Below are 13570 nucleotides of genomic sequence, written 5' to 3'. Positions count from 1 at the left end.
TGCACATCATACAGTAAGGGAATCTAATATTTACTTCCTACTTTAAACACACTTGAAGACTAAGGTTTCTAATTCAATGCATCATTTTGCAGTGCAGTGACAAGACATTGCCAACAGATGGCGACACTGGCTTAGTATTTGTCTTACAGTCCACTGAAGTGAAGATTGACTAAGTCCCATCAAACCAATTAGAATAACCATACTTTTAATTGGGTTTATCATTCAACAGCATATCCACACTTAACTCACATCAAGATACCAACTCATTCCAATAAATTCATCATCTTCAGCACTATACTGGTCATCTCAGCCAGGAGGAGGACTCTCTTATGCGTAGTAACCCCACATAAAAACTGCTACAGCCATCATGACGAGAGCGTTGGCATCCACAGCGTACTTCCACACCGGGTCCTCGCTGATGTCGGGCAGCTGCTCTGACGCCTCGGGCACTTCCTGCTCCGTGGGCTCGGGGGCTACGGAGCTGCCGCCCACGCCGCAGAACCAGCCAACCAGGCGACAGATACCAGACTTGGCCTCCTGCTCAGCAACTGAGGAGAGAGAGGAGTCAGTACATTTGTCCATGTCTTTGTGACTCTCTGTGACAGCTTCCCATCTTTTTTCACCTGGGTTGCTCTCGGTTTTCTCCCTCTTCCTCTCCTCAGCCTCTCTTTGGGCTCTCCTCCCTCTCTCCTGGTCCTTCCAGTCCAAATCCTCCCTTTCCTCCTTGGAGTGGCGCAGGCTGAACACCAGACGATGGAGCTGCGAGGGAAGAGGGAGAGAGAGAGAGTGTGTATTGCCTCATTCTCCTACAGTATACACACTTCCCCCTGCTTCAAACAAAATCTGACCACGATTCCATAGCTGAAACCGGATCTGATCGTAGCTCTTACTGTAAGTTTGAAGTGACTCACGTGTTGATCCTCTATGGGCTCTGTGCAGTAGCTGACCAGCAGCACCAGCGCTGACGTACAGAGGAAGAGCAGCACGGCAAAGTAGAGGTAATGGACCCCGCACACCAGACCGGGACAGTTAGAGGGGAACAGACAGCTGCCGGTACCAAACCAGAACTCCGGGACCATCCGACACAGACCCATCACCAGGCCGCCCATCAGGCCCCAGAACGCACCCTGGAAAAAGAGAGAGGAAAAACACAGTGTTCAGTGTGTATAATTTATCAGTGCTTGATTGAAGCACTGAAAAGCTAGAAACAAGAACTAGAACCAAGACTGTAGTTTGCAGTATCATCAAGCAACACTTGATCTGTTTTATTGACAAGACACCGTGACAGGATGCATTTCCTACTTTTGAAATGTTCGCACTACTTTGAAATGCCATTTAGATGTAAAAGCTCAAACATGCATCCTATGAATCCACATAGTAAGCTTCTCATTCAGTGTCAAATAGCTCCAGAATGTGATTTTAGCTCAGGGAGAGTGCTGTTGCACAAATACAAATCAAACTGTACAACATCTTAATAAAAGTATACATGAATTCAGGTTGCCTCTCATAAGCAACTGATGTTATACTTCAGATCATATGTTGATGATTTAACAGACTTCCCGTTCGATAAGTAACTCTGTGCCATTAAAATATAAAAAAAATATCAATAAACCATTAATTACAATGTATTACCAACTACATATATGCAGTCTCACCGGTTCGTTGACTCTCTTAACAAACACTGCCAGGAGGAAGACTGAGGCGATAGGGGGAGCCAGATAGCTGGTGACTGACTGGATGTAATCGAACAGCTGACCACTCTGGGCCGCCTGGACAACTGGGATCCAACAGATGCTGATGGCTACGATACACAGCACCCAGACTCTGGAGAGGAGAGGAGGAGGAGGAGGAGCAAGGTATGGTAGGTTGATGGTGAGTAAGGAAGAAAGGCAGAGATATGGTGAATGAAATGTGCCATGCGGTGGATGCTTTTTATCCAAAGCACCTTACAGTACCATAACTTAACCTCTTTTTGACCTTGAGTGGGGCCACTTTGTTCAGTGTATTACTCAGATAGTTATTGAAAGCATCAACCATTTCATGTCCTGAGCAGTTTAGATGACATGAGTCCACTTCTCTTACAAGCTCTGAGAACTAGAGGAACAGAGAGCTCCAAGCTGAGGCTGGTACTGGGGCTGCGGTGAGAGTGACTGGTCATCTATGGGTTCAATACATTCAATGCTGGCAATTCATTAGCACTCTGAGCCTGAGTTCTAGGCTGTTTTACCTCACCGACCGAAGACATTGGAAGTGTGTCATGCAGTTCTCTGTCATTTTCCAGTGCAAAAATTCTGGTTTTTAGCAGAGCAATCTTCTGTAGCAGTTTATGGCAGTCCAGAGTGTGAGGAGGTATCGTGTATTCCCGAATGGTGAAAATGTTTTAAAAATAGGTGATCACGACCTCTGATCACTTTAATCCTGTAGAATTAGTAGTTAACAGGAACTCCCACTCATATTTTTGTGCATTACAGCTGGAAAAACAGGAAAATATTGCCGAAAAATAGATAAGCAGGCAGGAGCAAAGCAGAGAGCGCCTGTAGTGCTGGAGGGGCGGAAGCGAGAGTGGGAGTAGGAGTCAAACCCCTAATTAGGATCAGACCAATAAATCGGTTTGCTGATAGTTTGGGCCGATATTAGCCTTGATATTGGCCAGTCAGTCGTCCACCTCTGATATGATGGATATGGTAGTTTAATAGATATTTATTGTGTAATTGATCAATTTTACACTGGTTGTCTATGGGAAGCCCTTAACCTGAGTTGATTCTAATATAACATTGTGACTGTACTCTACGCAACGATGCATGAATATGTTTTAGTATTATTATTATTAGTAGTAGTAATAGGAGTAGTACTAGTAGTAGTATCCTGGGTTTTTGTGTCCCATGGTCTAAATGCTGTAGGAAGGCCAGCCCACACAAAGAGGTGCAGACTATTGGCAATGATCGCACACTCCTTACATTTGCTGTGATTTTTACTTTATGCACCAATATTCAGTTAGAGTGCTTTCATCAGGGTGTTTAATACCAAGAATAAAATTCAGGCGGAAACACTGAACACTTGGGATGTTTTGGGCATGAAAATAGTCTAATTTCAAGATATTGAATGTTGGCACAAAATATCAGCTAATGGCAGCTTTAATCCCAAAAATTGTCAGCCTATATATTGGCTGAACCCTACCCATAACCTTGGCAGCATTAATGTCATTATCTACTCATTGAGCAATGCTATGGCACTGTGAAAAGACATCAAGAAGCTCCAACAGATTCCTGCTGGTTAGGCCTGGCATCCACACTGTAGCCGGGGTGAGAATCATCGCGCAAAAGAGCCCAATGTGTTTTAATACCACAGGAAAAAGAACAGCTCTACATGGAGACAGAGAAGGAGTTTGGCAAATGCAAAAGACCTGAAACGGGCCTTTTGTTCCGAACAGCAGCGTCTGTTTCCCTACCTGCCCACGATCATGAGCTCGCTCTCGGCGGCCTGCGGCCTGATGCGAGTCCAGATGTCCATGGTGAACAGAGTGCTGCTGCTGTTGAAGATGGAGGCCAGGGAGGACATGAGAGCAGCCAGCATCACGGCCAGCATCAGACCGCGCAAACCTGCAGAGGGAGAAGGAAGGAGGGAAGGAGAGGCAGTGGAGAGGAGGAAGGAGAAGGGGGGAAAGAGATGAGTAGAAGGGAGAGAAAGAGGGGGATCAAATGAGATGAGGATGAAATTAGGACCTAAATATCTTTCTGATATCAGTTCAAAACACTTTCCAAAGCTGTTTTAATATGATTTTTGACCATGCCATAGTATCACATTATGCTTTCTTGCTGGGTTTAGTCAGTCATTAAATCTACCATGGTGATGTGGTCAGTGTCAGAGATAAATAGGGTGTGGTTTAAGGGTGAATAGTCACTGTGATGCGTCCTTACCATTGGGCATGACTGACACCACCAGTTTAGGGTAAGCAATATTGGAGCAGCCCACCTCAGTCCCACACACCTCCTTACACACCTCTGGGACCACACAGCCAACCTCGTCTATGGGTGGATGGAAACACACACACATACACATACACAAGAACACACAATCACTGGATCAACACCGCTGACTAGCTCTTGAATGTGATTTGACAGGAAAAGTGCAACCCGCACACCTGGGTAGAGGACCCTGCTGATCATGCCGGGGAACACCATGAGGAACATGGGCAGCAGTTTGAGGTAGCCGCACATGATGCAGCCGGCCTTCACATGGGTCAGACTGCGAGCCGCCAGGCACCGCTGGACTATCACCTACAGAGGAAAGCCACATTTGTATCCAACATATTCAAAATGGGTCAGGGCAGCAGGTCTACTTGTGGGGGCGATAGGGGGCGAGGCACGGCTTCTCAGTTAGTTGAACACACATATAATATTCTCACACTAGAAGGATATATAGTAGTTACATATATAATATAGCCCTACTTTACTATGAAATTAGCATTTTTTTGTTGACAACATATGTCTGTAAGTATATCTAAAATATATCTTGGTCACTCAAAGTATGTCAGATACATGTACAAATACATTTGTTGGCCATTTTTTTTTTAATCAATTTTGAAACATATACCTAAACATATTCTAAGGTATATGTGAAATGTGTTTTTTTCCATATGAGGCCAGGAGTAAAAAGTGATAGCAGCATCTCTAGTGAGTCTAACGAGTCCCTGGATGGGACTACAGAACTGACCCCCGCTCTCTGTGTTCACACTCTGCCCCTCAGTTTGCCCTGTGGGTGTAAAACCAAGCCAAAGCTTTCAACTGACAGGTTATCTGGAAGGATAGACAATCTGGGACGTTAACCTGGTCCGTGCACCAGTACCAGCCTCCCACTATCGCGATGCCAAACAGCACCCCGGGCCAGGGCAGGTCCCCCGTGGCCGGGTCCCTCAGCAGGCTGAAGGCGTCCTGCCTGGGGGTGTAGCACTGGGGGGAGATGTTGTAGCGCTGGGGGTCCAGGGACGAGGTGGCACCCGGCATCGCAGAGCTGTAGCTGGCCAGTAGAGCGCTGTAGCCTCCTACTTCAGCAAAGGCTTCAGGGTTTGGGGAAGAGTCATCAGTCATTTGTGGCCTTTGTCATTTAAAAATATAGATTTACAATGACAATATATAGGCAGGGTGAAGGGGGAGATGTGGTGATGGAGAGGTTCAGATCCTTGTTTTTACCTTAACTGTGTTGATTCAAGCCAATATTACATGCAACCAGTGGTAAGGAGTACAAAGTGAAAGCTCAGATAACCTCTTGTTGTCTGCTACTGACATGGCTGGAGTTATGAGTCAGCTGCTGAGTCAGCACTATCTGCTCATGAAGTCAAAACACCACCGATTCATGATAGGGCGTTGTTGTTTTTCTTCCTCCCCACTCTTGCCTGGTTCCTTTGACTTTCTTGGTAATCTACACCAGAGTTAGGCTGCTATATCAATATTGGCCTTTGTTAGTATCAGCCTGTCAATGTCGCAACTGGCAACCCACCCACTGAATACTTTTTTTCCATGAAAATAGTCAAATTGACAGATATTGAAAGTCGTGGCACAGAATAACAGCTATCAGCAGATTAAATACAAAAACATCAGTATTGGCCTTCAAAAACCTGTATCAGCTGAACCCTGATCATAAGGGAAGCTGTACAGTCTGGACTTACAGAAGCCGGTGAGGACCAAGGCCCCGGCAATGATGACAAAGGTCTGAACTGTGTCTGTGTACATCAGAGCAGCCAGGCCACCTGGTGACACACACACACACACACACACACACACACACACAGGAATATCAATCAGCACCCTAACATCACTTTGACAAGCTAATTAACAGTTAGTCAATATTCATTATTATTGTGAAGCGGTGTTGAACATCCACTAGCTCATTATTGGATTAAAAAGTCAGAAAGGCCACAGAGGGATCAGCTGCATTGCCCAGATAGCCGGCCTGTAGATGGACCCAGCAACCCCTCGCACACACACACACACACACCTGTAACAGTGTACAGGGCTGTGATGGACAGGAGGGCGATGACGGCCACATAGATGTTCCATCCTAACGCCTGCTGGATGAACACAGCTCCTGAAAACATATCCACCTGGAGAGACAGGGAGGGAGGGAGGGAGGGAGGGGGGGGAAGAGAGAGAGAGAGCGAGAGAGAGAGAGAGCGAGAGCGAGAGCGAGAGAGAGAGAGAGCGAGAGAGAGAGAGAGAGAGAGAGAGAGAGAGAGAGAGAGAGAGAGAGAGAAGAAATTCATATATCCATATATCATCCATGGTACTGCCTGTACTCAGACGGGACGACTCACAGAGATCTTGGTGAAGATGTAGAGGAACAGAGAGATGACTGACAGGTAGAGGCTGATCCTGCTCCCTCCAAACCTCTTCTTCAGGTACTGGGGCATGGTGATCACCTACAAGACCGCACATTCACACAACAGCGATCCATGTGGAGACTATAGGAGCCATCACAGTTTAGTCAATGCAGTAAATGACTTACCAATCCAATGCAACACTGGCTGTGAGGTACATTACTTAGGGGACTTTGCTCTTCTTTACCATGCTTTTTGATTCAGTGGAGCATCTTTTCCTAAGTGCAGTGAATGTAAATGAACTACTCACCCCAGCTGTAAGGTAGACAGGTACAAACAGCCAACCCAGCAGCAGCACGATGAATAAAGCCTGACGCATCAGAAAAACAGCATATTATAACACCTGACATGTTAGACAGTGGCTTCTCCTGGACACAACATGACTGAGGTTCTCAACACAGACATATCAAGGTGATTCATGTATCGATTCACTTTGTCAACATGATTTAAGGTGACTTCTTGTATACGATCAACTCATGTAGAGTCTGGTTGTTTTCTGAGCAAGAAGTGTGTATAGAGTATGACTTACGTTCCACTCAAACCCTCCCACTGCGATTCCACTGGCGGCCCCGGTGCCTGCCAAGCCCACAAAGTGACCGCTACCAATGTTGCTGGCAAACAGAGACGCACCGACCTGAGAATAAACAGAAAAACACTGAGGAAACAGTGGACACATGCCATCATATTAAGACTTTTGGGAGTGCACAGGACTGGGAAATAAAGGAATAGTGAAGCATAAATATCGACTCAACTTAATCTTTCTGGGAGCTTCAAACTAGAGCCATTTATTGCCTCTTATCTGGAAGCAACCACCAGGTTTTTGCAGCTTAGTAACTCTTCAAGATACAAAAGGATTTGACAGGCGTGGGGAGAATTCCATTAAGAGGCAAACTGAAGGCACTATGTATTTCTTCTCACTTAGCCAGTCCTTTAAAACCACCAGAAGTGAGTGAAAAACCACATTCATACTCTCTTCATCTGAGAGGTCAAGCAGTTTTATATGTAGTTGAACTCACTGGCCACCAGGTCATGGTCCGTCCTGCCAGGAAATACCCTCCCACCGTCCCACGGTTGGTCCGAAACATGGACTGGAACACAGAGAGGACAATTTGCACAAGCCAAATGCAATATCACTGTGCTGACATACAACTGTACAAAGTGAATTTACAGTTTTATGTGACATAAATGTATAATTCCACCCATATAAGTCTATTACCAATTAGAAAAGACTCTCTCACCCAAATGCCGACACCAATGACCATGATGAAGTATCCAATGATGACGGTGATATCTGCTGGGTTGTTGATGTTCCCCTTGTCTGATGAGGAGGGGTTCAAGGAGGGATTCTCCATCGCTCTCATCCACGTTGATTAACCTGTAGCTTGATACAATTGACTCACCTATACTTGAAACAGCTGTCCTTTGTTTCCCCGATCTAACTTCCCTTATTACTTTACTTCTAATTGGGACCTTCGGCCGCAAAAATACCTGAACTTAGGCACAAATACTGTCAAATAACTACAAGAAAATCAATCAGTCCAGTTACAGCGGATCGTCTGAGAGACCGAGGCATGGGCAGGAGAGCTGGATGGTCAGAACAAGCAGGCTAAGACCTTTGGTCAGCAGTGACAATGGGCAGATTCAGCAGTTTATTAATGACAGTAATTATTAACACCAAACCACTAAAAATGTTCACCAACAAGTCAGGTTTCAGTCAAGTAGTTTTGCTAGATTTTTAACACTTGAAGCAGTTTGGACAAAATCTATCCTCTGCTTCTCTTATGTCCAACAAGCTATCTATGCTCCCAAAGTAGAAATATTACAAATGATTTAAACTACAACCCATATTATTCAAAAAGACAAAAACTGTTTGTTTTTTACCCACTAAAAAACATTACCACTTGTAATAAGAGAATAAAAGACAATCAGTAAAAAAAAATGTAAGCAAATAGTCCTTTAATCATTTGATAGCATTGCTGTCATCAAAACATCCATTTGCCTTTCAAGTTCAAAAACATCATCAGATTGTACGAATGAGGCCAACTTACTTCTTCAGGTGGAAGTATGTGGGTGTGTGTGTGTGCAAAGAGCACGTGTTGAATAGATTTGTTCCCCAGCATAGAACACACACACACATACACACACGCACGCATGCACACACACAATCACTTTTCACATCTCATACAACCTATAAGCACACAATTCTATGCAGGTGAAGGGAAAAATCTGTCAATGATTCATTTGAGACATCTAGGTGAAAATTCAGAGAATCACATGGGAAATAAAAAAAAAAAAAAAAAAGACAGTGGGACGTGGATCTTCTAGAAATACAAACGGTAGAATCTCAGTTTTCGGAGCCTCACACCTCTGGACCAACCAGCCGACCAAACTGACAAATGAAGCAAACTCTGGCAATGTGAAACTAATACTAATACTCTATGCAATGGCTACTAAACATGCTACTGAAATAATGTCCACTGCAAATGAAGACTATACAGGGTGTTTTAGAATACATGTTCAAGCATGTCTAACCTTTTGGAAAGTATTATCCTTGCATTTCAATGTTTCACTTTACCCTGCAGTTTGCAGTCTGGGCAATCAACTGACAAACATATTGGTAGAGAATTGATTGAAATTGTAATTTCTGGTGGTTTCAGACACAGCGAGTAGTGTTTTTCATGTGTGCAAGGCGCCCAGGTTAAAACCACTCAATCTCCCTGGAAATATTTGAATTTGATAGATGGAAAAAGACAAGTGGAGAACAGCAGACAAAGGAGACTGGAGCACAGTAAGAGAAAACAGAAACATAATGGCTTACAGTGGAACAATGACCTTACATCTCTGGACACAATGTTTTGGACTTTCACAAAGTCAGAATTTAGTTACTTTTTACCTCCTTGTGTGGAATCGTTTTCAGATCTGCACCCACTGTATCTGCCTCTCTGTGACAGTGGCTCTCAGAGCTCACAGCGCCATCTTAGAGGAAGCCTTGGCATTAGAATCAGGGCAAAAATGATCATTCCAAAACAACAACGGCAAAAAAAGATCTTCAAAATACATTTCAATAAATAAGGTACAATGTATTCAGATAATCATAACCTCCATGCCAGGTACATTCAAACCTCCTATGGCTGGGGCCCGTGGAACAAAAATCCCATTTTGACACTGCTGCTGATAAATTCTCAGCATTGACATGACTTCCAAACAGCCTTGAAAAAATCTTAGACAGCGAGTTAAAATTCAAATTACATTTAAAAAAAAAAGCAATTACAAAAGGGAAAAATACATATATTTTGAATACATTCAAGGCCTTTTTTTCTCTCAAACTTACTAAAGGACTTGAGTGTTCCCTGTTCTGGCAAATGATAGATTAAGTTACATTCGGGTACAAGTTGCCCTTTGCCTAACTTCTGGCCCCACTCACTCACTGTCTGTCTGTATTTTTGACTGTCTGTAGTAATTAATTTCACTCAGTTTGTCTGCATCATTGAGTCCATCATAGGCCTACTCTATGGCCTTTTTTATGGCCTTCTCTATGGTCTTTTCCTTGTGACTTCATCTTAATCATCATCAACATCAACTCAATCATCAACATGAGTGAGGTCAAGGAGGAGTTACAAGGAAAAGCAGGCCATTTTCTGGCTAATTCGAACGCAGCCTAGAACTCCTCTCTGTGTCACATGACTGGCTGCCATCACTCCGATCACACTGGTCCGCATCAGGCTACCTTCTTGCAGTCGTCTTTGGCTAGCCTCAGTCTGGCCAGGATGTGTTTCTTAGGGAACTTTAGAGTGGTACACCCGAACTGGCTCACCCCGCCGGTGTCTCCGGGGAGTTTCTCGCGTCTCTGGACCCAGCTACGCCAGCCGGGCTTCCAACAGTACACGCTGTCGTAGAACCGCGAGCCGTTCTCCCCGCCCAGCACGTAAATCCTCCGTTTCCACCTGGCCACGCCCCCGGCCGCGATCCGCCGCGGCAGGCCGGGGAAAACCACAGGGCTTGGGGCTCGGTCGCTCCCGCCGCCCGCGCTCCCCCGCTCCCCAGTGACCGTCCCTCCTCCCCCGGTCACCTCTCTCTCCACCCCAGAGCCCCTCCCCTCTCTGAAAAACAGCACGCGGCCGGTAGCGTCCAACGTTTCCAGATTGGTGTAGTTTCCGTCCAGGAACTTGGTGGCGTCCCTCATGTAGCCCCCGATGGCGCAGACTCCCCCTCGCACCGCCACCCCTCCGGCGAGACAGGTGGCGCCGGAGTCCAGTGTCACGCGTGTCCAGCAGTCGGTCAGGGTGTGGTAAATAAGCACTCCTGAATGGACCACGGCCCGGTTCTGCTCTAGCGTGGTTCCACCCAGTAGGTAGAGCCGTCCGCGCAGGGCGGCGCAGGCGAAGGCGCGCAGGGGGAGCGGCAGTCGAGGCCCAGGGGCCCACTGCAGTGACGCCAGCTCCAGGGTCTCGCAGGAGTCCAGCAGAGCGGAGCGGTTACTGCCGCCCAAGGCATAGAGTGAGTCCCCACAGCCCAGCAGGCCTAGCATCGCCCGGGGCTGGACCATGGAAGGCCGCTCTATCCAGCGGTCCAACACAGCATCGTATTCGTGGACGGCCGCGGACACGGAGCCCGTCCGAAGGATTCCACCAGCTACGAACAACCGGTCGCCTACAGCCGTGCAGCCGGGACAGACCAGCGAACCCAGCGCTGCCAACTTCTCCCACTTCCCTGTCCGGGGGTCAAAGCAGTCCACTGTATAGTCAGTCGCCACAAAATTCTCATCCTCCCGAGGCGTCAGATCCACGCAGACAATCTTTTTCTCAAACATGCCCTCCCGTGGTCTTAGAGGCCCTCCGAGGCCCTCACCGGCCGCGGCGGGCCCCAGCTCCTGGCTCAGTCTTCGGCTCTCCTCCTGGGACAGCAGCCCTGGCCGCAGGTGGTGAAGTAATGCCGGCATGTGGGCGTAACGATCCAGGGGTTGGTGCTCCGCCCAGCGCCGCGCCGCGTCGTACACCTCCGCCTCGGAGTCCACCCCCAGGCGGTCGGAACCCAGGAGGCTGCCCAGGGTGCCGTGGTCCAGCAGGAGGAAGTCTTTTTGCCGGGCCACCCGGGGGAAGTGCTGGGCTACCAGCCTCAGAGAGGCTCGCAGCAGCAGCTGGTCGTGGTGAGAGCGAGCCAGAGAGTACATCCCAAGGCAGTTATCCACCGAGAGGTGCTCGAATAGAAACCTGGAGAGGAGAGAAAGAGCAGGGGGAGAGAAGGAAGGAGGGAAGAGAGAGACAGAGAGAGAGCAAGATAAGGAATAGGTGAGGAGAGGACTGTTTCCTGCACTGTAAAGTGCAGGAAACCCCAACAATACAAATGTCACTTGAAGGCTAATGTGGACGTGAAAATAAACCCTAACAGCTACCTGGAGCACAGGTCCTGCAGGGGCATGACTTGAAGCCGGTTGGCGGCCACAAACAGGTCCTCAGCTGTGTCCAGAGAAAGCCCCGCCTCACCGGTGTACACAAACTGGATGACAGTCTCCATGACGGACGGCGTCACCTCCTCCAGTCGGATCTCAGTGAGGCGAGACTCAACCAGAGGGCTGGTGAACATGGCCCGGAAATACGGGCTAACAGCTGCCAAGAGGACTCTGAGTTGAAGGGAGACAAGGTTGGGAGGAGAGAGGGAGGGAATCAGGAGACGACAGGAGTAGATAACCACCTGAAAAAAGCTACAAGGTTATTCCCTCACAATACTCCTTTGTAAGAGAGATGGCGGGCCTACCTGTGACACATGAACTTCTTTCCCTCCACTAACAGAGTGACGTCACACAACTGCTGAGCATCCAGGAGCTGCTTCAACCCTGAGACACAGAAGAAGAAGGAGGGAAAGGGAGGAGGGGACGGACAAAGAAAGAATTAGAAAGAGGGGAAGTGACAGAGATAGACAAAAAAGGCAGTGAGAGAAAGGGGTTGGGAGGACAGGTGAAAGGACAGAGGAGGGGAAGAAAAGAGGTGAGGCAGAAAATGAGTGATACCAACGCTAAGATGACTAGTCCTTGTCGTCCTTGGACCGCCAACCCCCCAACTCTAGCCTCATCTTCTTCTGTCTCACCATGTGTGATGTAGTCACCCAGCGGGGTGGTGCTGTCGTCAGGGAAGTCCTCCTCCTCCGAGTCGCTGTCCGACAGGGGCTCCCCTCCTCCCCCGTCCCCGTCCTGCCACGGCTGGGGACGCCAGGTGACTGTGCCCCCCCGCACCGCGTTCATCTGAGGGATAGTGCACATTCACACTGGAGTTAGAGACTTACTCACATACACAAGCATGCAAAAATGTGTGAGCACAGTGACCTTAACAGGTTTCGAACAGCTTAATCTCTGTGTGTGGGAGGTCATATCTGTAACAGGCCCAACATCTCCCAACATGTAACCAATACAGGAACAGAGGAATTTCTCTAGCCAAAGTTCATGATAGCTAACTAGTAGCCTATTGTGCAACCTACTTTTATAGCCAAGTAAGTCGTGTTTACATAGATGTCCTTCCACTTCCATCTTTACCATTATGAGAATAACATTTCTGCTTTCAATAAGAATGACTGACAAGAAATTGTCAGACAAATGCTGACTGCTGTTGGCATTTTAGCTCACGTTACCTTTGCTCTTCTTCTCGTTTCCACCGTGAAGCTTTGGGTGTCCGTTTCAGCAGGAACCGGTAGGATAGTTTAGGGTAACTGTGGGCTATCTAAGCACCCCGTTTATTAATGTCTAGACCAGACGGTTCCAGCGGCTTTTAGGGCTCCCATCTGTGTGTCTGGTCCTCGGGGCTCAGCAGAAAGCCTCGTCCGGCCTGCGGGGAGAGGCGCGCCAGGCTACTCGGTCCTCATCCAGCCCCATGCAGATAACACCACCAGACACTAACGGGCTAACCTAGCTTGCGGAGAAAAACTCTCCCCCCTGTGCAAGTGCATCTGCCAGTCTGTCTCTTTCTCCCTGCAGTACATATCAGTCCACCATGGCACTACATACACACACCTAGCGCGGCCGCGAGAGGTTAAAGACTGTAGTTTTTAAAGCCGAACAGGACAGAGGAGATGTGACTGAGTTCAGTCGGCCGCACTTGTCATGTCTGAACCGCATTACCGCAACGTAAAGTTCCGCTTATCTGATTGGCTGACCTTTGACTCGTGACGTTTTGTTTTGAGCTCTGCTCGTGCTCTCAAAGAGAGCAA

At 47.5% G+C, this 13570-nt stretch overlaps 2 protein-coding genes across 6 annotated transcripts; both read right to left on the bottom strand.

Moving 5' to 3' along the window:
- Nucleotides 1–295: 295 nt before the first annotated feature.
- Nucleotides 296–7725, bottom strand: slc5a2 (solute carrier family 5 member 2). Of its 5 annotated transcripts, none has more exons than XM_071536912.1 (15): nucleotides 7612–7725; nucleotides 7390–7461; nucleotides 6903–7007; nucleotides 6624–6683; nucleotides 6311–6415; nucleotides 5995–6100; nucleotides 5666–5746; nucleotides 4827–5056; nucleotides 4142–4277; nucleotides 3918–4025; nucleotides 3449–3599; nucleotides 1656–1824; nucleotides 912–1127; nucleotides 624–759; nucleotides 296–548 (listed from the first exon to the last, which is right to left on the bottom strand). In XM_071536912.1, the coding sequence occupies exons 1-15, from the start codon at nucleotides 7723–7725 to the stop codon at nucleotides 328–330; spliced, it is 2010 nt and encodes a 669-aa protein (XP_071393013.1). In that variant the 3' UTR covers nucleotides 296–327. The 5 variants fall into 5 exon arrangements, with proteins under 5 accessions (XP_071393013.1, XP_071393014.1, XP_071393017.1 ...); XM_071536913.1 differs by having other exon boundaries at nucleotides 296–528; nucleotides 604–759; nucleotides 7612–7650; XM_071536916.1 differs by having other exon boundaries at nucleotides 296–540; nucleotides 664–759; nucleotides 7612–7650.
- Nucleotides 7726–8330: 605 nt separating this feature from the next.
- Nucleotides 8331–13447, bottom strand: LOC139658772 (kelch-like protein 12). Its single transcript, XM_071536940.1, has 5 exons — nucleotides 12995–13447; nucleotides 12458–12611; nucleotides 12128–12206; nucleotides 11766–11993; nucleotides 8331–11583 (listed from the first exon to the last, which is right to left on the bottom strand). The coding sequence occupies exons 2-5, from the start codon at nucleotides 12609–12611 to the stop codon at nucleotides 10092–10094; spliced, it is 1953 nt and encodes a 650-aa protein (XP_071393041.1). The 5' UTR covers nucleotides 12995–13447; the 3' UTR covers nucleotides 8331–10091.
- Between the last annotated feature and the right edge of the window lie 123 nt (nucleotides 13448–13570).

This window comes from Centroberyx affinis, unplaced genomic scaffold (assembly GCF_046629955.1).
Source record: "Centroberyx affinis isolate AG114_WGS23_722 - 3 ecotype Tasmania unplaced genomic scaffold, CSIRO-AGI_Caff_v1 ptg002960l_1, whole genome shotgun sequence".
Classification (NCBI taxonomy): Eukaryota; Metazoa; Chordata; class Actinopteri; order Beryciformes; family Berycidae; genus Centroberyx; species Centroberyx affinis.
Note: the sequence above shows the minus strand (reverse complement) of the source record. Positions and strands in the feature narration are given on the sequence as shown.